Source organism: Oncorhynchus nerka, linkage group LG14 (genome assembly GCF_034236695.1).
Source record: "Oncorhynchus nerka isolate Pitt River linkage group LG14, Oner_Uvic_2.0, whole genome shotgun sequence".
NCBI classification, from domain to species: domain Eukaryota; kingdom Metazoa; phylum Chordata; class Actinopteri; order Salmoniformes; family Salmonidae; genus Oncorhynchus; species Oncorhynchus nerka.
The window spans coordinates 70,228,995-70,250,341 of NC_088409.1; the positions used below are offsets into that span (position 1 = coordinate 70,228,995).

Consider the following 21,347-nt stretch of genomic DNA (forward strand, 5'->3'; position numbering starts at 1 on the left):
TGCATTTTACACTTTTACTATTATTAGTGTCAATAGCTAAATTAAAACATCTATAAATGCACATTTGATGGCACATATTGTACAATGCAGTAGTTGTATTTTCCTGACCACTAAAGCATTGAAATGAGGACAAAACCACAAAAGTGCAGTTTAAAACATCCAGGATTGGGGTCAATTCAATTATTCCCGAATTAAACAAATGCTGAATTGAAATGGAATCGACTCCAATCCCTCCAAAAATAATAACATTTGGTTAACCTGAATTATATTCTCTAGTAGAAAAATGAAGGGTCAAACCCAAGAAGACACTATTGTTGTGGAAACATTTTAATTAAAACAATTTTTTTTAAATTATTGACTGGAAGAAAAAAAAAAGTGTGCATTGGATAAAACCATAAAAGGCACACCATTAGGTGAAAATAAAACACCGATGTTAGCATTAGTAACACTAGTTGTAAGAGGTTTCAGGTTTGTATGGTATTTCTTTGTTAAATCTTCTCCAGTTCTTTTAGCAGCTCTCCAAAACTTGTGACGTACCACAAACTTTTCTCCTTTACTTGCTGCCTGACCACATTTCCACCAAATCCAATGAATGCATTCTGAAAAACAAAACAGTGTGCTGAGGAAAATTGATTAAAAGGCAACCAGTGTCCATTATTCCAGTGTTACTTTACATTATAGCTGCCTTTAACACCTGACAATCTGGTACTGGGGTGTATTCATTAGTCGCAGACCATAGCAAAACGTTTTGCAATGCAAACTTGAGTTTCTATTGGACAAATTCAGGTAGGTTCCTCCCCGGTTCGTTCCGTTTGCTTCTGTTTGGTTCCTAGTGAATACACCCCTGTAATTGTGTCTTTGAAAAAGGCACTTAATAATTAACTCCTCCACAGGCACTGCTCTGCTCTGCTGTTAACACTGCTCCCCCTAAAATGTGTTGTGTGTGTGTTTCTGTGGTGTCTAGGAGTGTTGGGAGCAGAGACAAATATACAAATTTCCTTCTCAAGATGGATAATGAAGTATTCTATGACAGAAAGCCAGAGATTACATAAATAACAGCTTTAAATACTAGCTTGTCACCTGTCTAAGTGTATTGACAAAACACTTACTGCAGGGGGACAGGCCTCCAGGTCTGTGGCTCCATCGCCAATCATCACCACGTTCTTGAAGCCGTGCTTTTCCTTGAGCATGCTGATCACCTTCCCCTTCCCATTACTGTCAGATGTGGGCTGGGTCTCGTCAAAGCCAGCATACTCACCTAGGAGGAAAATATTATGGTTTGAATTAGTAAAGAATTCCTTGTAGAGGCCAATCTAATCTACTGCTTGCTTGGCTGAAACCAGCCCTCTGAAGTTCAGTTCAAGTTTTATTAAGTACAGTAAAATGCTTCACTTGCAAGCGCTACCCAACAGTGCAGTAATCAATATCAAAATAGTATAACTAATGCAAAAAAAAAAATACACAGACCAGTTAAAATGTTGGACACCTACTCATTCAAGGGTTTTTCTTTATTTTTCAAAATTTCTACATTGTAGAATAATAGTGAAGACATCAACACTGAAATAACACAACACATAACCCAAAAAGTGTTAAACATGACAATATATGTTATAATTTTAGATTATTCAAAGTAGCTACCCTTTGCCTTGACAGTTTTGCACACTCTTAGCATTCTCTCAACCAGTTTCATGAGGTAGCCACTTGGAATTAATTTCAATTAACAGATGTGCCTTGCTAAAAGTTAATTTGTGGAATTTATTTCCTTCTTAATGGGTTTGAGCCAATCAGTTGTGTTGTGACAATGTAGGGGTGGTATACAGAAGGTAGCCCTATTTGCTAAAAGACCAAGTCCATTTTATGGCAAGAACAGCTCAAATAAGCAAAGAGAAACAACAGTCCATAATTACTTTTAAGACATGAAAGTCAGTCAATATGGAAAATGTCAAGAACTTTGAAAGTTTCTACAAGTGCAGTCGCAAAAACCATCAAGCACTATGATGAAACTGGCTCTCACGAGGACTGCCACAGGAAGGGAAGACCCAAAGTTACCTCTGCTGCAAAGAATAAGTTCATCAGAGATACCTGCCTCAGAAATTGCAATCCAAATAAATGCTCCACAGAGTTCAAGTAATAGACACATCTCAACATCAACTGTTCAGAGGAGTCTGTGTGAATCAGGCCTTCATGGTCAAATTGCCAAGAAACCACTACTAAAGGACACCAATAAAAGAAGAGACTTGCTTGGGCCAAAAACCACAAGCAATGGACATTAGACTGGTGGACATCTGTCCTTTGGTCTGATGAGTCCAAATTTGAGATTTATGGTTCCAACAGCGTGTCTTTGTGAGACGCAGAGTAGGTGAACGGATGATCTCTGCATGTGTGGTTCCCACTGTGAAGCATGGAGGAGGTGTGACGGTGTGTGGGTGCTTTGCTGGTTTCACTGACTGTGATTTCTTTCGAATTCAAGGCACACTTAACCAGAATGGCTACCACAGCATTCTGCAGCGATACACCATCCCATCTGATTTGCGCTTAGAAGAACTATCATTTGTTTTTCAACAGCACAATGACACAACACACCTCCAGGCTGTGTAAGGGCTATTTGACCAACAAGGAGAGTGATGGAGTGCTGTATCAGATGACCTGGCCTCCACAATCACCTGACCTCAACCCAATTGAGATGGTTTGGGATTAGTTGGACCGCAGAGTGAAGGAAAAGCAGCCAACAAGTGCTCAGCATATGTGGGAACTCCTTTAAGATGGTTGGAAAAGCATTCCAGGTGAAGCTGGTTGAGAGAATGCCAAGAGTGTGCAAAGCTGTCATCAAGGCAAAGGGTGGCTACTTTGTAGAACCTCAAATATATTTTGATTTGTTTCGCACTTTTTTGGTTACTACATAATTCCATATGTGTTATTTCACAGTTGTGATGTCTTCACTATTATTCTACAATGTAGAAAATATAAAAATAAAGAAAAACCCTTGAATGAGTAGGTGTGTCCAAACCTTTGACTGGTACTGTATGTAATAAAGAAAACACAATAATTATATATGCAGGGTCAGTGCCAATACCAAATGTACAGCGATACTGGAGTGAGAAGATGGCCACCTGTTTTTGCTTCAAGTCGTCAAACCAAAATAACCCATAATATTCAAACATTAATGATCATACAGTAATCAACTACAGTTCACCCCTGCAACAGTGTGAGGTGATTCTGATCTGCTCTTACCATTGAAGTAGAACTTGAGGCGGTTGGCATACACGTGATGGAGGGGAATGTTGAGTTGAGTGGCAACATGCTCCACGATACAGCAGAAACCGCCAGTGACCAGGAACACCTTCACGTTGCGCTGGTGCAGAGTATCAACAAGCTCCCTGGACAATGGATGGAATTGTGTCCATTTATTCTACAACATGCAGAAATTAGTACATGTTTCATAGGCAATTGTGCAACTTGAGGTTAGACACCCAGCTTGAAGAGACTACTGGAAGTTCAACCATTTTATGTGCGAATGACGATAAAATTACAATAGCCTCTGCTAATAATTAAATAGTGTTGAGTGGAAAAAAATTGACCAATTGAAATCAGCAACCACTTACTTAATACCTGTCGTCAACTGGAGAGGGTGGTCAGTTATCAGTTTGTTCACTTGTTCCCTCGAGCATCGGATGATTGACAGGCGCTCTCTCAGAGCGGTTTTAAAAGTCACTGACCCCCCCATGGCCTTGCGAGTCCTGAAATGAGAGAAAGTCAATGTACTCAACAAATATGTTGAGAATGAAACATTTAGAACATAACATGTAGAAAATTATGGCACAGAGAAATGTAGAGGGGAATGTAGATGGGCCTAGATAAACGAGATAAGAAAGCACATGCTTTTCATCTTAAAATCATTATGAATTGCTACACAACATACATTTCTGTGACAGCATCTCCAACCCCGCAGAATTTGGCTAGCTCATCAATGCCTTCTTCTCTGATAATAGTGCTGTCAACATCAAAGCACACAGCGTCTGCTCTCCGGAAGATTTCCTTTGTCTGTGATAAAGTTGTCATTATGCTGAAACAAAAGCATGCAGGATAGACAAAAACATAATTGATTGTTTAACTGACAGTGGTAATTTCTATTTGAACAGGACAGTACATTGAAAGTGCATCAGATAACAAGTAATTCAATTAGTCAATAGTAGACAGTTACAGAGGTCATGAGAAGGGAAAGCAAAGCCTTAACTACTTGAGCATGCATGAAGCATGCATGAGAGCATCAGCTGTTCCGGACGACTGTGTAATCACGCTCTCCATAGCCGATGTGAGTAAAACCTTTAAACAGGTCAACATTCACAAGGCCACAGGGCCAGATGGATTACCAGGACGTGTACTCAGAGAATGCTCTGACCAACCTGTCCCTGACCGATGCTGTAATACCAACATGTTTCAAGCAGACCACCATAGTCCCTGTGCCCAAGAACACCAAGGCAACCTGCCTAAATGACTACCGACCCGTAGCACTCACGTCTGTAGCCATGAAGTGCTTTGAAAGGCTGGTCATGGCTCACATCAACACCATTACCCCAGAAACCCTAGACCCACTCCAATTTGCATACCACTCCAACAGAACCACAGATGATGCAATTTCTACTGCACTCCACACTGCCCTTTCCCACCTGGACAAAAGGAACACCTACGTGAGAATGCTATTCATTGACTACAGCTCAGCATTCAACCCCATAGTGCCCTCAAAGCTCATCACTAAGCTAAGGACCCTGGGACTAAACACCTCCCTCTGCAACTGGATCCTGGACTTCCTGACGGGCTGCCCCCCCAGGTGGTAAGGGTAGGTAACAACACATCTGCCACGCTGATCCTCAACACGGAGGCCCCTCAGGGGTGCGTGCGCAGTCCCCTCCTGTACTCCCTGTTGACCCATGACTGCATGGCAAAGCACGATTCCAACACCATCATTAAGTTTGCAGATGACACAACACCGTCAACGATGAGACAGCCTGTAGGGAGGTCAGAGACCTGGCGGTGTGGTGCCAGGATAACAACCTCTCACTCAACGTGACCAAGACAAAGGAGATGATTGTGGACTACAGGAAAAGGAGGACCGAGCACGCCCCATTCTCATCGATGGGGCTGTAGTGGAGCAGGTTTAGAGGTTTAAGTTCCTTGGTGTCCACATCACCAACGAACTATCATGGTCCAAACAGACCAAGACCGTTGTGAAGAGGGCACAACAATGCCTATTCCCCCAAGTCTAGGTCCAAAAGGCTTCTTACAGCTTCTACCCCCAAGCCATAAGATTCCTGAACAGCTAATCAAATTGCTACCCGGACTGTTTGCATTGTCCCCCCCAGCCCCCCCTTTTTTTTTTACACTGCTTCTACTCTCGGTGCTATATGCATACTAATATGCATGCAATAACAATGGTTGATACTGAAAATATATATTATTGAATGCCTAAATCAATTACACTTGCTTTGACATTTAGCTAACATTTCAACCTGGACATGTTACGAATTACAATATCTTATTGTAAAAATACAATTCGTATTTTAATTTTATACCTTTATCTAAGGCAAGTCAGTTAATTAAGAACAAATTCTTATTTTCAAAGAAGGCCTAGGAACAGGGGCAGAACGACATATAGTGTGCAAATCCATAGATTAGGGCCTAATGAATTTATTATAATTGACTGATTTCCTTATAAACTGTATTTCAGTAAAATATTTGGAATTGTTGCATGTTGTGTTTATTTTTGTTCAGTGTACATAGAGGAAGGGCTAGGCAGCTAACGTTAGCTAGGCTGCTAACGTTAGCTGCTAACGTTAGCTGCTAACGTTAGCTGCTAACGTTAGCTGCCTAACGTTAGCTAGGCTGCTAACCCTTCCCCTATGTACACTGAACAAAAATAAACACAACATGCAACAATTCCAAATATTTTACTGAAATACAGTTTATAATGAAATCAGTCAATTATAATACATTCATTAGGCCCTAATCTATGGATTTCACATGACTGGGAATACATATTTGCTTTAGTTGGTCACAAATACTAAAAAGAGGTAGGGGCGTGGCTCAGAAAACCAGTCAGTATCTGGTGTGACCATCATCATCTCCTTCACATAGAGTTGATCCGTTTGGAATGTTGTCCGACTCCTCTTCAATGGCAGTGCGAAGTTTCTGGATATTGGCTGGAAGTGGAGCACACTGTCATACACATCGATCAAGAGCATCCCAAACATGCTCAAAGGGTGATGTGTCTGGTGAATATGCAGGCAATGGAAGAACTGGGACATTCTCAGCTTCCAGGAATTGTGCAAAGATCCTTGCTACATGGGACATTATCATTATGAAACATGAGGTGATGGTGGCAGATGAATGGCATGACAATGGGCCTCAGGATCTCTTCACGGTATCTCTGTGCATTCAAATTGCCATGGATTAAATTAAATTGTGTTTGTTGTCCGTAGTTTATGCCTGCCCATACCATAACTCCACCATGGGGCACTCTGTTCACAATGTTGACATCCGCAAACAACTTGCCCACATGACACCATAAGATGCTGTCTGCCATCTGCCAAGTAGTTGAAACCATGATTAATCCGTTAAGAGCACACTTCTCCAGTGTTTCAGTGGCCATTGAAGGTGAGCATTTGCCCACTGAAGTCAGTTACAATGACAAACTGCAGTCAGGTCAAGACCCTGGTGAGGACGATGAGCATGCTGATGAGCTTCCCTGAGTCGGTTTCTGACAGTTTGTGCAGAAATACTTCAGTTGTACAAACCCCAGTTTCATCAGCTGTCCGGGTGGCTGGTCTCAGATGATCCCTCCCGCAGGTGAAGAAGCCGGATGTAGAGGTTCTGGGCTGGCGTGGTTACACGTAGTCTGCGGTTGTGAGGCCGGTTGGATGTACTGCCAAATTCTCTAAAACAACGTTGGAGGCGACTTATGGTAGAGAAATTAATATTAAATTCTCTGGCAACAGCGCTGGTGGACATTCCTGCAGTCAGCATGCCAATTGCACACTCCCTCAAAACTGGAGTCCTCTGTAGCATTGTGTTGCGTGACAAAACACCACATTTGTGACTTATTTCAGGAAACGAGGCATATGGGCGCAGGGTAGCCTAGTGGTTAGAGTGTTGGACTAGTAACCGGAAGGTTACTAAGTTCAAACCCCCGTGCTGACAAGGTACAAATCTGTCGTTCTGCCCCTGAACAGGCAGTTAACCCACTGTTCCTAGGCCGTCATTGAAAATAAGAATTTGTTCTTAACTGACTTGCCTAGTTAAATAAAGGTAAAAAAAAATACAAAAATAAAATGTATATGTTACACATCACTACTTCACAGGATTTTTTTTGTGCCTTAATAACAACTGTGTATGCCATTTGTAAATAAGAATACAATTGTTAAATTAAGAGCTTACTTGGTTTAGCCACTGAAAACGGCATGAACCTTCCCACTAGCCATGATTGGATGAGATAATGGATGGGCTGGACATGCCGAGAGATGAGTTTGGATTTGTCTGCCATGTATCACGCTTCTGTCTATAATGAGCTGCTCAGTGGATAATCTTTACGAACACAGCTTTTTTTTAAAGATAGCTCTCCACTTTCTGGAGGACTCAATGCCCCATGGAAGCAGAGTATTATAGCTAATGAGATGGAGAAAATTCAGATGTTTGATTGCAAATGCGGAGGGAATCAAAAAGAGAACACAGAAGGTTGTTGAATAAAATATCTCCGGTCTCCGGATTACATCTTCAAACTAAGGGCAACCATGGCATCTGTGACAGAAACGGAGAAGCGTTCATCCATGTATTCAGGTAAGAGAGTCTAGCTAGCTACATTTTCAGATATTCTACATTTCTAATTTTGTAAAAGAAAAATGGTATTCGTATCTCAGAGCCATTTGCGTTGCTAGTTGTAGCCTAATGTTAGCTAACTAGCTAACTTTGAACCTAGTTGGTTAGTGTTTAGCTACCTGTAGATTCATTTCAGCTAAGTAAACATGGGACCAACACTTGGCGTTCATATTTTTGTTCAATATAGTTGCTAATTAGCTAATATTGTCTGTGATGAGATTCAAACACACAATTGTTGAGTTGCTAGACATTCGCATTAAAATGCCCACCCATCCCAACCAATCCCCCTCCTTTCGTTTTTGCCTTAAGTAACCTTCTGTCTTTTGTAACCATACCAAACATAACATACCGTACTGATTTCAGTGTCCAGAGTTTGCATTTACCATGTTATGTCTAACTATGAGACCAGGCGACATTTGGCGACAACATGAAAAATAAAATGATGTGATCAGCTCAAGCATGCCATAGTATCTGTACCATACATGATTGATCAACAGATGCAGTGCAACAATCTGATGATTTAACCAGTGGTGTAAAGTACTTAAGTAAAAATACTTTAAAGTACTACTTAATTAGTTTTTGGGGTATCTGTACATTACTTTACCATTTCTACTTCACTACATTCCTGAAGAATAGTATGTACTTTTTACTACCTACATTTTTCCTGACACCCAAAAGTACTCGTTACATTTTGAATGCTTAGCAGGACAGAAATTGTCTAATTCACACATGTATCAAGAGAACATCCCTGGTCATCCCTACTGCTTCTAATCTGGCGGATTCAAACACATGCTTCGTTTGTAAATTATGAGCGTTGAAGCGTGCCCTGGGCTATCCAAAAATAAAAAAATATTTTTAAAAAAATGGTGCCGCCTGGTTTTGCATAATTATTATAAGGAATTTGAAATTATTTAAACTTTTAATTGACACTTAAGTATATTTTAGCAATTACATTTACTTTTGATACTTAAGTATATTTAAAACCAAATACGTTTAGACTTTTACTCAACCAGGATTGTACTGTGTGACATTTACTTGAGTCCTTTTCTATTAAGGTATCTTTACTTTTACTCAAGTATGACAATTGGGTACTTTTTCCACACTGAATTTAACAACTTTACCTTTCATTTTCTATAGTTAAAAATTTCATCGAAATAACCAAGTCTGTTGGTGCAACGTTTAGTTCTAGGCGCTGGCAGTAGAAACAAAGAGCACAACAGCACCCTGCCCCTGGAGAAAACTATCCAGCAATTGAACTGTTGTGTAACACTCTCCTCGAGAAAAATGAATTGCATGCGCACAAAAGGTAATTAATGCCATTGCCAGATTGCGTTTTCACTGCAATACATTTGTGCACGGTTGGCATCACAGAGCAAAACAATAGAGTTCATTTGAAATCATGCAATGCGTTACATAATGTATCAATTTAAGGACAATTTATGAATCTGCATTACCTGTACAAAGTGTCCTTGATGGTGTTAAATGGTACTCTTCATGTATCTTTTGGCATGTGCTGGACCTGCAAGCTAAATCTAATTTATTCAATAAGAAAACAATTTTGTGTCAAATGTTCTTGGTTGCTAAAGTGTTGATATAGCACTGTCCCCGGTTTCAGTATTGTCCGACTTCCCAGATGCATTCAATAGGTTCACTGGTGAGGAAGAGAAAGCTGCACGAATCAAATGAAAGCCGGTACGTGAGACCGCCCACTACTTTTTCCTTTTACGTAACGTTAGTTCACCCACTACGCAGTGGTGGCCTAATGCCACGATCCGTATAGCGCCTCCAATTGCATCGTCTTTTTGACAGTGTGACCAATGACATCTCTTTTTACATCTACATTTGCTTTTTATGTTCATACTCATAGCATTTCATTTTACACATGTGCAATACAAAGTTGTTGCTCATGATGGTAGAGCTTAGAAAGGCGCAGTGAGTGCACTTTGTAATTGATTTATAAATCACATACATTTTATAAACAGCCCAGTTTGAACATATTTGTATTATGTCCCGTTCAGCGCCAAATTGAATCTCGTGAACAAACAGGTTGACCCCTTTCTTTCGATATTTGAGTGAACTGTTGTTCCACCAATCAGGGTAATTTGGATTTCCGTCTAACAGCTGGCCAATGAAATACAGTAAGGCGGGACCACTGTCAATTTCCGCACGTGAAGCCCAGAGAGTTCCAGAAACCAGCCTCTCTGTTAGTTTAGCCGTTACTGTAAATTATACAGCGTGGATTAACTGAATAGCTCATGCTTACACCATGACTGCAATAAAGGCATTAAACCCGAAAGCTGAGGTGGCCCGCGCTCAAGCCGCTCTTGCAGTAAATATCAGCGCTGCGCGTGGTCTTCAGGATGTGCTCAAAAGTAATTTGGGACCAAAAGGAACAATGAAAATGTGAGTGCGACTGGTCATGCTAGCTAGCATGCTACTACTACTAGCTTTAGCTAGCATCGTGGTAGCCTGGCAGCCAGTAGGCCATTTATGGTATTAAACATGTTTCTTTTGTCAGATCCATTGTAGACCGTAGTTTCTAAGAAACTCATCTTGCTAGATAGTGGATTTCCTAGCCAACACCAAAATACTTGTTTTAACTAACGTTACTGTTAGTTAGCTTTGATTTAGCTAGCTGAATATGTACTAATAGGAACCTACCGTTACTAGTATAGTAGTACTCCTTACAGGGATACTTCAGGATTTTGGTAATGAGGGCCTTAATCTACTTCTCCAAAGTTGGGTGACGTTAAACTCGTGGATACCATGTTTGTCTCTGCGTGCAGTTTGAAGGAAGTTGCTAACTAGCACAATTGAACAATGCACTAGCATTAGAACAGTCACTAAAAGTCTGAGCATAGCCGCGGGAACTATAAAAAAAAATATATATATATTTATATATATCACACACACGGTACCAGTCAAAAGTTTGGGCACCTACTCATTCCAGGGTTTTAAAAATATATTTTTTAAATTATTTTCTACATTGTAGAAATGGAGTGAAGACATAAACTATGAAATGACACATGGAATCGTGTAGTAACAAATCAAAATATATTTTGAGGTTCTTAAAAGTAGCCACCCTTTGCCTTCATGACAGCTTTGCAAACTCTTATCACAATGCTAAATCATACTGGCTGGATTTCTGCCTGCTTGAACTCCAATAACTCAGATACACATGAAAACATGAAATGACCCTGGGAATCGATAGAACATCGCTCAGATGCACAAAAACAATATAACATTAAATGGATTAAGTTTATCTTTAACCATAATCTAACCCCTAGTAGGCTGGACACATGACATTTGTAACGTTTTTCTCTAATAAAAACTAGTTCATTGCATCTGTGCTGGAGCCCAGTTTCATAGTATTACCATATGTCCCAGCTGCCTGCCATAGTTTAAGTAATCATGAAAAAAACGGCCTTATTTTAGGGCATTTTTTCACCCTGCCAGCTCCTATTAGTTCTGTTGAGCACTGTGGCATCAACTCGCCTTCCGAACGTTCTAATCCCAGTTTATTGTTCAACATCACAATTAGAGGTGGACCGATTAATCGGAATGGCCGATTAATTAGGGCCGATTTAAAGTTTTCATAACAATTGGAAATAGGTATTTTTGGGCGCTGATTTGCCGATTTCAAAAATAAATAATAAAATAATAATAAAAAATAAAAATATATTTATTATTTATTTTAATTTTATTATTAGAATTTGTTATACCTTTATTTAACTAGGCAAGTCAGTTAAGAACACATTCTTCTTTTCAATGACAGCCTAGGAACGGTGAGACCCACTGGCTCCAGGTCATCTACAAGTCCATGCTAGGTAAAGCTCCGCCTTATCTCAGTTCACTGGTCACGATGGCAACACCCATCCGTAGCACGCGCTCCAGCAGGTGTATCTCACTGATCATCCCTAAAGCCAACACCTCATTTGGCCGCCTTTCGTTCCAGTACTCTGCTGCCTGTGACTGGAACAAATTGCAAAAATCGCTGAAGTTGGAGACTTTTATCTCCCTCACCAACTTCAAACATCTGCTATCTGAGCAGCTAACCGATCGCTGCAGCTGTACATAGTCTTGGTAAATAGCCACCCATTTTCACCTACCTCATCCCCATACAGTTTTTATTTATTTACTTTTCTGCTCTTTTGCACACCAATATCTCTACCTGTACATGACCATCTGATCATTTATCACTCCAGTGTTAATCTGCAAAATTGTAATTATTCGCCTACCTCATGCCTTTTGCACACAATGTATATAGACTCCCCTTTTTTTCTACTGTGTTATTGACTTGTTAATTGTTTACTCCATGTGTAACTCTGTGTTGTCTGTTCACACTGCTATGCTTTATCTTGGCCAGGTCGCAGTTGCAAATGAGAACTTGTTCTCAACTAGCCTACCTGGTTAAATAAAGGTGAAATAAAAAATAAATAAATAAGTCGACCCGACATGCATGTGTCCCATCTAGCCATCTGGAAATGCAAATGCGCTACGCTAAATGCTAATAGCACTCGTTAAAACTCAAACGTTCATTAAAACACACATGCAGGGTACTGAATTAAAGCTACACTCGTTGTGAATCCAGCCAACAAGTCAGATTTTTAAAATGCTCTTCGGCGAAAGCATGAGAAGCTATTATCTGATAGCATGCAACACCCCGAAATACCTGAAGGGGACGTAAACAAAATAATTAGCATAGCCGGCGCTACACAAAACGCAGAAATAAAATATAAAACATTCATTACCTTTGACGATCTTCTTTGTTGGCACTCCTAGATGTCCCATAAACATCACTATTGGGTCTTTTTTTCGATTAAATCGGTCCATATATACCCTAAATATCGATCTATGAAGAGTGTGTGATCCAGGAAAAAAGACCGTTTTAAAACGCAACGTCATTTTTTTAAATAAAAAAGTCGACGATAAACTTTCACAAAACACTTCGAAATACTTTTGTAATCCAACTTTAGGTATTAGTAAACGTTAATAATCTATCAAATTGATCACGGGGCGATGTGTATTCAATAGCTCCACGTCTTGAAATCATGAAATTTCTCATCCAAAACATCCTGTTGGAGACCGGAAGGAATGGGCTCTCTCACTCGTTTGACCAAGAAACAAAGCCCAGGCAATTGACAAGACTGGCGACATCGTGTGGAAGCTGTAGGACTTGCAATCTCAGCCCCATGTAATTTGCTTTCCAATAGACAATACATGCAAGTGGCGCATTGATATATTTTCCAGATTTTGGTGATCAGTTTTTCTTGCGCTTTTCGATGAAACACACGTTATGTTATAGTCACAGCCGTGATTTAACCAGTTTTAGAAACGTCAGTGTTTTCTATCCACACATACTAATCATATGCATATACTAGATTCCTGGCATGAGTAGCAGGACGCTGAAATGTATCTAGCTATCTGACTGGTAGGCAGAAGCAGGCGCGTAAACATTCATTCAAACAGCACTTTCGTGCGTTTTGCCAGCAGCTCTTCGTTGTGCGTCAAGCATTGCGCTTTTTATGACTTCAAGCCTATCAACTCCCGAGATGAGGCTTGTGTAACCGAAGTGAAATGGCCAGCTAGTTAGCGCCCGCTAATTGTCGTTGTATTGCTGGTTCGAGGCCAGGGAGGAGCGAGGAGAGGGACGGAAGCTATACTGTTACACTGGCAATACTAAAGTGCCTATAAGAACATCCAATAGTCAAAGGTTAATGAAATACAAATGGTATAGAGAGAAATAGTCCTATAATTCCTATAATAACTACAACCTAAAACTTCTTACCTGGGAGTATTGAAGACTCATGTTAAAAGGAACCACCAGCTTTCATATGTTCTCATGTTCTGAGCAAGGAACTCAAACGTTAGCTTTCTTACATTGCACATATTGCACTTTTTCTTCTCCAAAACGTATTATTTAAACCAAATTGAACATGTTTCATTATTTACTTGAGTCTAAATTGATTTTATTGATGTATTAAGTTAAAATAAGTGTTCATTCAGTATTGTTGTAATTGTCATTATTACAAATAAAAAAAAAATGGTCGATTTAATCGGTATCAGTTTTTTTTGGTCCTCCAATAATCGGTATCGGCGTTGAAAAATCATAATCGGTCGACCTCTACTTTAGAGACTAACTTAAAAGCTGACTGTATCATAGTTTATATACAACTAGTCTTATTGCCTTCTAGCTCTACTCACATGATTAGAGACATAAGCCTACAATGCATCTAGTAATGTATTAAATATGCAAACATGACTCTCTAACAAATTATTTTTGTGTGCTTACTTGCAGGCTTGTATCAGGGGCTGGTGACATAAAGTTGACCAAAGATGGTAATGTCTTGTTGCACGAAATGGTAAGAAAAATGTTCCCATGAGTTTGATGCACAGTGAACACCCTGGATTTTTACTCTGTGCTAGAGTAAAGTTTGGTCTGTAACCTCTATTGGAGGAGTTGCATTCTCCTCCACATGTATTCAACAGACTAGTACATTTCATCTAACAGCTGTAACCTTACTAAGTGTGAGATAGATTGCTTTATATTCTTGCTTTGACACTTTCTTCAATCAGCAAATCCAGCATCCGACGGCATCCTTGATTGCCAAAGTGGCTACGGCACAGGATGACATCACAGGTGACGGTACAACATCCAATGTGCTCATCATTGGGGAGCTCCTGAAACAAGCAGACCTGTATGTGTCAGAGGTGAGATTTGGCTTGGGAGAAGCCTCCATCCAACATGTCATTGAAATACCCTTTTCAACACTGGTAGTTTCATTGTTGAAAGAAGGGATTTTGATGAAGAATTACATTTTTAGCAAGGTTGTGTGATAGTTAATTGATAAATGTAGAATCGGTGCAACTAAAGCAGGTTGCAGAATCTGCATCCCAGTACCATTAGTTAACCCCCTATTCCTGTGTTTTTTTTCCCCAAACCGGTTTTGTGATTTTTTTTCCCCCCACCAAAAAGGGTCTCCACCCACGGATAATAGCAGAAGGTTTTGAGGCAGCCAAGGATAAGGCTCTGGAGGTGCTGGAGGAGATGAAGGTGACCAGAGAGATGGACAGAGAGACCCTCATCCACGTGGCCCGCACCTCCCTCAGAACCAAGGTCCATGCTGAGCTGGCTGATCTCCTCACAGAGGTAGGAGTGTGTGTTTGACTGTTTGTTGTGAGTGGTGGGTTGGAGAGTTCATTAATCTGGCTTACATTACTTTATTGCTTGTCAAGCAAGCACTTGTCCAGATCTGTGTTCAAACGATTTGAAATCTTTCAAATACTTAGAGCAGGGATGGGTAACTCCAGTCCGTGGGGGACGGAGTGATGTCACACTTCTTCCCCATCATGATCACCATCATCATGATCATCATCATCATGATATTCATTTTAGCTGATTTACTTGAGTCAGGTGCTGTTGCACTGTCTACCAGTACCAAAACGTCATGATGCTTATGATACCAACATTTTAGAATACCGTAGTAACGTTTCATATGATACTATTGACTTTTTTAGCCCTACCGTTCTAAAGAACCTGATGGCACCTGTTGATAAAATGTTTATAAAGTCAGTTTTGTTTAAATATAGGTGAATTTAACTTATGGTATAGGGGACGCTTGCGTCTCACTTGGGGGGAAAAAACAAGGAAAATGCAGCGCGGCAAATAAAAAAAATGATATAAAATCAAACATTCATTAAATCACACATGTAAGATACTCAATTAAAGCTACACTCGTTGTGAATCCAGCCAACGTGTCGGATTTTAAAAAGCTTTGCGGCGAAAGCATTAAGAAGCTATTATCTGATGATAGCACTGTCAATAAAGAGGGTAGCATATTTCAAACCTGCAGGCGCTACACAAAACGCTGAAATAAAATATAAAACATGCATTACCTTTGACGAGCTTCTTTTGTTGGCACCTCAATATGTCCCATAAACATCACAATTTGTCCTTTTTTTCTCGATTAATTCCGTCCATATATACCCAAAATGTCCATTTATAAAGCACGTTTGATCCAGAAAAAAACAGCTTACAAAAACAGAACATCACTATAAAACATTTCAAAAGTTGCCTATAAACTTTGCCAAAATATTTCAAACTACTTTTGTAATACAACTTTAGGTATTTTTAAACGTTAATAATCGATCAAATTGAAGATGGGGCAATCTGTATTCAATACAGAAAGTAAACAAATCAAATCAATTTTATTTATATAGCCCTTCGTACATCAGCTGATATCTCAAAGTGCTGTACAGAAACCCAGCCTAAAACCCCAAACAGCAAGCAATGCAGGTGTAGAAGCACGGTGGCTAGGAAAAACTCCCTAGAAAGGCCAAAACCTAGGAAGAAACCTAGAGAGGAACCAGGCTATGTGGGGTGGCCAGTCCTCTTCTGGCTGTGCCGGGTGGAGATTATAACAGAACATGGCCAAGATGTTCAAATGTTCATAAATGACCAGCAAGGTTGAATAATAATAAGGCAGAACAGTTGAAACTGGAGCAGCAGCACGGCCAGGTGGACTGGGGACAGCAAGGAGTCATCATGTCAGGTAGTCCTGGGGCATGGTCCTAGGGCTCAGGTCCTCCGAGAGAGAGAGAAAGGAGAGAATTAGAGAACGCACACTTAGATTCACACAGGACACCGAATAGGACAGGAGAAGTACTCCAAATATAACAAACTGACCCCAGCCCCCCGACACAAACTATTGCAGCATAAATACTGGAGGCTGAGACAGGAGGGGTCAGGAGACACTGTGGCCCCATCCGAGGACATCCCCGGACCGGGCCAAACAGGAAGGATATAACCCCACCGACTTTGCCAAAGCACAGCCCCCACACCACTAGAGGGATATCTTCAACCACCAACTTACCATCCTGAGACAAGGCTGAGTATAGCCCACAAAGATCTCCGCCATGGCACAACCCAAGGGGGGGCGCCAACCCAGACAGGATGACCACATCAGTGAATCAACCCACTCAGGTGACGCACCCCTTCCAGGGACGGCATGAGAGAGCCCCAGCAAGCCAGTGACTCCCCTGTAATAGGGTTAGAGGCAGAGAATCCCAGTGGAAAGAGGGGAACCGGCCAGGCAGAGACAGCAAGGGCGGTTCGTTGCGCCAGAGCCTTTCCGTTCACCTTCCCACTCCTGGGCCAGACTACACTCAATCATATGACCCACTGAAGAGATGAGTCTTCAGTAAAGACTTAAAGGTTGAGACCGAGTTTGCGTCTCTGACATGGGTAGGCAGACCGTTCCATAGAAATTGAGCTCTATAGGAGAAAGCCCTGCCTCCAGCTGTTTGCTTAGAAATTCTAGGGACAATTAGGTGGCCTGCGTCTTGTGACCGTAGCGTACGTGTAGGTATGTACGGCAGGACCAAATCAGAGAGATAGGTAGGAGCAAGCCCATGTAATGCTTTGTAGGTTAGCAGTAAAACCTTGACATCAGCCCTTGCTTTGACAGGAAGCCAGTGTAGAGAGGCTAGCACTGGAGTAATATGATCAATTTTTTGGGTTCTAGTCAGGATTCTAGCAGCCGTATTTAGCACTAACTGAAGTTTATTTAGTGCTTTATCCGGGTAGCCGGAAAGTAGAGCATTGCAGTAGTCTAACCTAGAAGTGACAAAAGCATGGATTGATTTTTCTGCATCATTTTTGGACAGAAAGTTTCTGATTTTTGCAATGTTACGTAGATGGAAAAAAGCTGTCCTTGAAATGGTCTTGATATGTTCTTCAAAAGAGAGATCAGGGTCCAGAGTAACGCCGAGGTCCTTCAGTTTTATTTGAAACGACTGTACAACCATTAAGATTAATTGTCAGATTCAACAGAAGATCTCTTTGTTTCTTGGGACCTAGAACAAGCATCTCGGTTTTGTCCGAGTTTAAAAGTAGAAAGTTTGCAGCCATCCACTTCCTTATGTCTGAAACACATGCTTCTAGCAAGGGCAATTTTGGGGATTCACCATGTTTCATTGAAATGTACAGCTGTGTGTCATCCGCATAGCAGTGAAAGTTAACATTATGTTTTCGAATGACATCCCCAAGAGGTAAAATATATAGTGAAAACAATAGTGGTCCTAAAACGGACCCTTGAGGACCACTGAAATTTACAGTTGATTTGTCAGAGGACAAACCATTCACAGAGACAAACTATATCTTTCCGACAGATAAGATTTAAACCAGGCCAGAACTTGTCCGTGTAGACCAATTTGGGTTTCCAATCTCTCCAAATGAATGTGGTGATCGATGGTATCAAAAGCAGCACTAAGGTCTAGGAGCACGAGGACAGATGCAGAGCCTCGGTCCGATGCCATTAAAATGTCATTTACCACCTTCACAAGTGCAGTCTCAGTGCTATGATGGGGTCTAAAACCAGACTGAACCATTTCGTATACATTGATTGTCTTCAGGAAGGCAGTGAGTTGCTGCGCAACAGCCTTTTCTAAAAATTGAGAGGAATGGAAGATTCGATATAGGCCGATAGTTTTTTATATTTTCTGGGTCAAGGTTTGGCTTTTTCAAGAGAGGCTTTATTACTGCCACTTTCAGTGAGTTTGGTACACATCCGGTGGATAGAGAGCCGTTTATTATGTTCAACATAGGAGGGCCAAGCACAGGAAGCAGCTCTTTCAGTAGTTTAGTTGGAATAGGGTCCAGTATGCAGCTTGAAGGTTTAGAGGCCATGGTTATTTTCATCATTGTGTCAAGAGATATAGTACTAAAACACTTGAGCGTCTCTCTTGATCCTAGGTCCTGGCAGAGTTGTGCAGACTCAGGACAACTGAGCTTTGAAGGAATACGCAGATTTAAAGAGGAGTCCGTAATTTGCTTTCTAATAATGATAATCTTTTCCTCAAAGAAGTTCATGAATTTATCACTGCTAAAGTGAATGTCATCCTCTCTTGGGGAATGCTGCTTTTTAGTTAGCTTTGCGACAGTATCAAAAAGGAATTTCGGATTGTTCTTCTTTTCCTCAATTAAGTTAGAAAAATAGGATGATCGAGCTGCAGTAAGGGCTCTTCGGTACTGCACGGTACTGTCTTTCCAAGCTAGTCGGAAGACTTCCAGTTTGGTGTGGCGCCATTTCCGTTCCAATTTTCTGGAAGCTTGCTTCAGAGCTCGGGTATTTTCTGTGTACCAGGGAGCTAGTTTCTTATGAGAAATGTTTTTAGTTTTTAGGGGTGCAACTGCATCTAGGGTATTGTGCAAGGTTAAATTGAGTTCCTCAGTTAGGTGGTTAACTGATTTTTGTCCTCTGGCGTCCTTGGGTAGACAGAGGGAATCTGGAAGGACATCAAGGAATCTTTGTGTTGTCTGTGAATTTATAGCACGACTTTTAATGTTCCTTGGTTGGGGTCTGAGCAGATTATTTGTTGCAATTGCAAACGTAATAAAATGGTGGTCCGATAGTCCAGGATTATGAGGAAAAACATTAAGATCCACAACATTTATTCCATGGGACAAAACTAGGTCCAGCGTATGACTGTGACAGTGAGTGGGTCCAGAGACATGTTGGACAAAACCCACTGAGTCGATGATGGCTCCGAAAGCCTTTTGGAGTGGGTCTGTGGACTTTTCCATGTGAATATTAAAGTCACCAAAGATTAGAATATTATCTGCTATGACTATAAGGTCCGATAGGAACTCAGTGAGGAACGCTGTATATGGCCCAGGAGGCCTGTAAACAGTAGCTATAAAAAGTGATTGAGTAGGCTGCATAGATTTCATGACGAAAACATTTTTTTTTTTTTTTGTAAATTGAAATTTGCTATCGTAAATGTTAGCAACACCTCTGCCTTTGCGGGATGCACGGGGGATATGGTCACTAGTGTAGACAGGAGGTGAGGCCTCATTTAACACAGTAAATTCATCAGGCTTAAGCCATGTTTCAGTCAGGCCAATCACATCAAGATTATGATCAGTGATTAGTTAATTGACTATAATTGCCGTTGAAGTAAGGGATCTAACATTAAGTAGCCCTATTTTGAGATGTGAGGTATCATGATCTCTTTCAATAATGACAGGAATGGAGGTGGTCTTTATCCTAGTGAGATTGCTAAGGCGAACACCGCCATATTTAGTTTTGCCCAACCTAGGTCGAGGCACAGACACGGTCTCAATGGTGATAGCTGAGCTGACTACACTGACTGTGCTAGTGGCAGACTCTACTATGCCGGCTAACAGCCTGCTGCCTGGCCTGCACCCTATTTCATTGTGGAGCTAGAGGAGTTAGAGCCCTGTCTATGTTGGTAGATAAGATGAGAGCACCCCTCCAGCTAGGATGGAGTCCGTCACTCCTCAGCAGGTCAGGCTTGGTCCTGTTTGTGGGTGAGTCCCAGAAAGAGGGCCAATTATCTACAAATTCTATCTTTTGGGAGGGGCAGAAAACAGTTTTCAACCAGCGATTGAGTTGTGAGACTGCTGTAGAGCTCATCACTCCCCTTAACTGGGAGGGGGCCAGAGACAATTACTCGATGCCGACACATCTTTCTAGCTGATTTACACGCAGAAGCTATGTTGCGCTTGGTGATCTCTGACAGTTTCATCCTAACATCGTTGGTGCCGAAGTGGATAACAATATCTCTATACTCTCTACACTCGCCAGTTTTAGCTTTAGCCAGCACCATCTTCAGATTAGCCTTAACGTCGGTAGCCCTGCACCCTGGTAAACAGTGTATGATCGCTGGATGATTCGTTTTAAGTCTAATACTGCGGGTAATGGAGTCGCCAATGACTAGAGTTTTCAATTTGTCAGAGCTAATGGTGGGAAGCTTCGGCGTCTCAGACCTCGTAACGGGAGGAGTAGAGACCAGAGAAGACTCGGCCTCTGACTCAGACTCGCTGCACAAACCATGCTCCTTTTTACATCTTGCGCAACTCTCAATAGGGTAACAGGATGTGCTTGTTCCAGGATGTGCTTCTTCTTTGCACAAATGAATAACATCAACCAAATTCCAAAGACTGGTGACATCCAGTGGAAGTGATAGGAACTGTAAAATGGTCCCTATCAAATATCCCTTGGCAAAGACAACAGAGGGAACGGTCAGAGGCAAAAAAGAAGGGAAAAAAATCTGAACAGTTAGTCCTCGGGGGTTTTGCCTGCTACATAAGTTCTGTGCCCGGTCTAGACGGCATGTAATGTTTTAAAAGTTGGGAGTATGTGTGTTTGTGGGAGAGTAGTGTGTGTTTAAGAGTGCATGTTAACTGAATAGTGAAGGTTTCATGCAGTGTTTTCCCCTTACTGACACAATGACATGCAGATCATTATGCATGTATATCACAGGCGGTTGGTGGCAGCTTTATCAGGGGAGGACGGGCTCGTGGTAATGGCTGGAGCGCATTTGGTGGATTGGTGTCAAACACATGGTTTCTATTAGTGATGCGCTGATTTTGCGGCCTTTTAACCACTTAACTGTACTAGAATGCTCATCACACACACACATGGACGCAGCGGTCTAAGGCACTGCAACTCAGT

The 21,347-nt window shown here is 41.2% G+C and overlaps 2 protein-coding genes and 1 long non-coding RNA gene across 4 annotated transcripts in view; 1 reads left to right on the forward strand and 2 right to left on the reverse strand.

The window, feature by feature from the left end:
- LOC115141786 (phosphoserine phosphatase-like) lies at positions 1 to 10,615 on the reverse strand. 2 transcript variants are annotated; one of them, XM_029680990.2, is made up of 6 exons: positions 10,531 to 10,615; positions 3,920 to 4,063; positions 3,603 to 3,737; positions 3,232 to 3,377; positions 1,110 to 1,258; positions 1 to 599 (listed from the first exon to the last, which is right to left on the reverse strand). In XM_029680990.2, exons 2-6 carry the CDS (start codon positions 4,057 to 4,059, stop codon positions 489 to 491), a joined length of 681 nt encoding a protein of 226 aa, XP_029536850.1. In that variant the 5' UTR covers positions 4,060 to 4,063; positions 10,531 to 10,615; the 3' UTR covers positions 1 to 488. The 2 variants fall into 2 exon arrangements, with proteins under 2 accessions (XP_029536850.1, XP_029536848.1); XM_029680988.2 differs by lacking the exon at positions 10,531 to 10,615 and adding an exon at positions 9,324 to 9,526.
- Positions 10,037 to 21,347, forward strand: part of LOC115141784 (T-complex protein 1 subunit zeta-like) — a 21,118-nt gene continuing 9,807 nt past the window's right edge. Inside the window, exons 1-4 of the mRNA XM_029680986.2 lie at positions 10,037 to 10,272; positions 14,168 to 14,231; positions 14,446 to 14,580; positions 14,846 to 15,019. Of these exons, the coding sequence (XP_029536846.1) occupies positions 10,136 to 10,272; positions 14,168 to 14,231; positions 14,446 to 14,580; positions 14,846 to 15,019 (510 nt within the window). The 5' untranslated portion in view covers positions 10,037 to 10,135. The remainder of the gene's footprint in view (positions 10,273 to 14,167; positions 14,232 to 14,445; positions 14,581 to 14,845; positions 15,020 to 21,347) is intronic.
- LOC115141788 (uncharacterized) overlaps positions 14,886 to 21,347 on the reverse strand; it is a 21,195-nt gene continuing 14,733 nt past the window's right edge. The window contains exon 3 of the long non-coding RNA XR_003865407.2: positions 14,886 to 16,454. This is a non-coding gene — a long non-coding RNA (uncharacterized LOC115141788). The remainder of the gene's footprint in view (positions 16,455 to 21,347) is intronic.

Bases quoted from the DNA above. Each gene is read 5' to 3' on its own strand.
- LOC115141786 (XM_029680990.2), bottom strand. From the start codon at position 4,059: ATGACAACTTTATCACAGACAAAGGAAATCTTCCGGAGAGCAGACGCT. The intron at 3,738-3,919 runs GTATGTTGTGTA...CTCTCATTTCAG, and splicing joins GGAGATGCTGTCACAGAAAT to GACTCGCAAGGCCATGGGGG. The intron at 1,259-3,231 runs GTAAGAGCAGAT...TTTTCCTCCTAG, and splicing joins CCTCAAGTTCTACTTCAATG to GTGAGTATGCTGGCTTTGAC.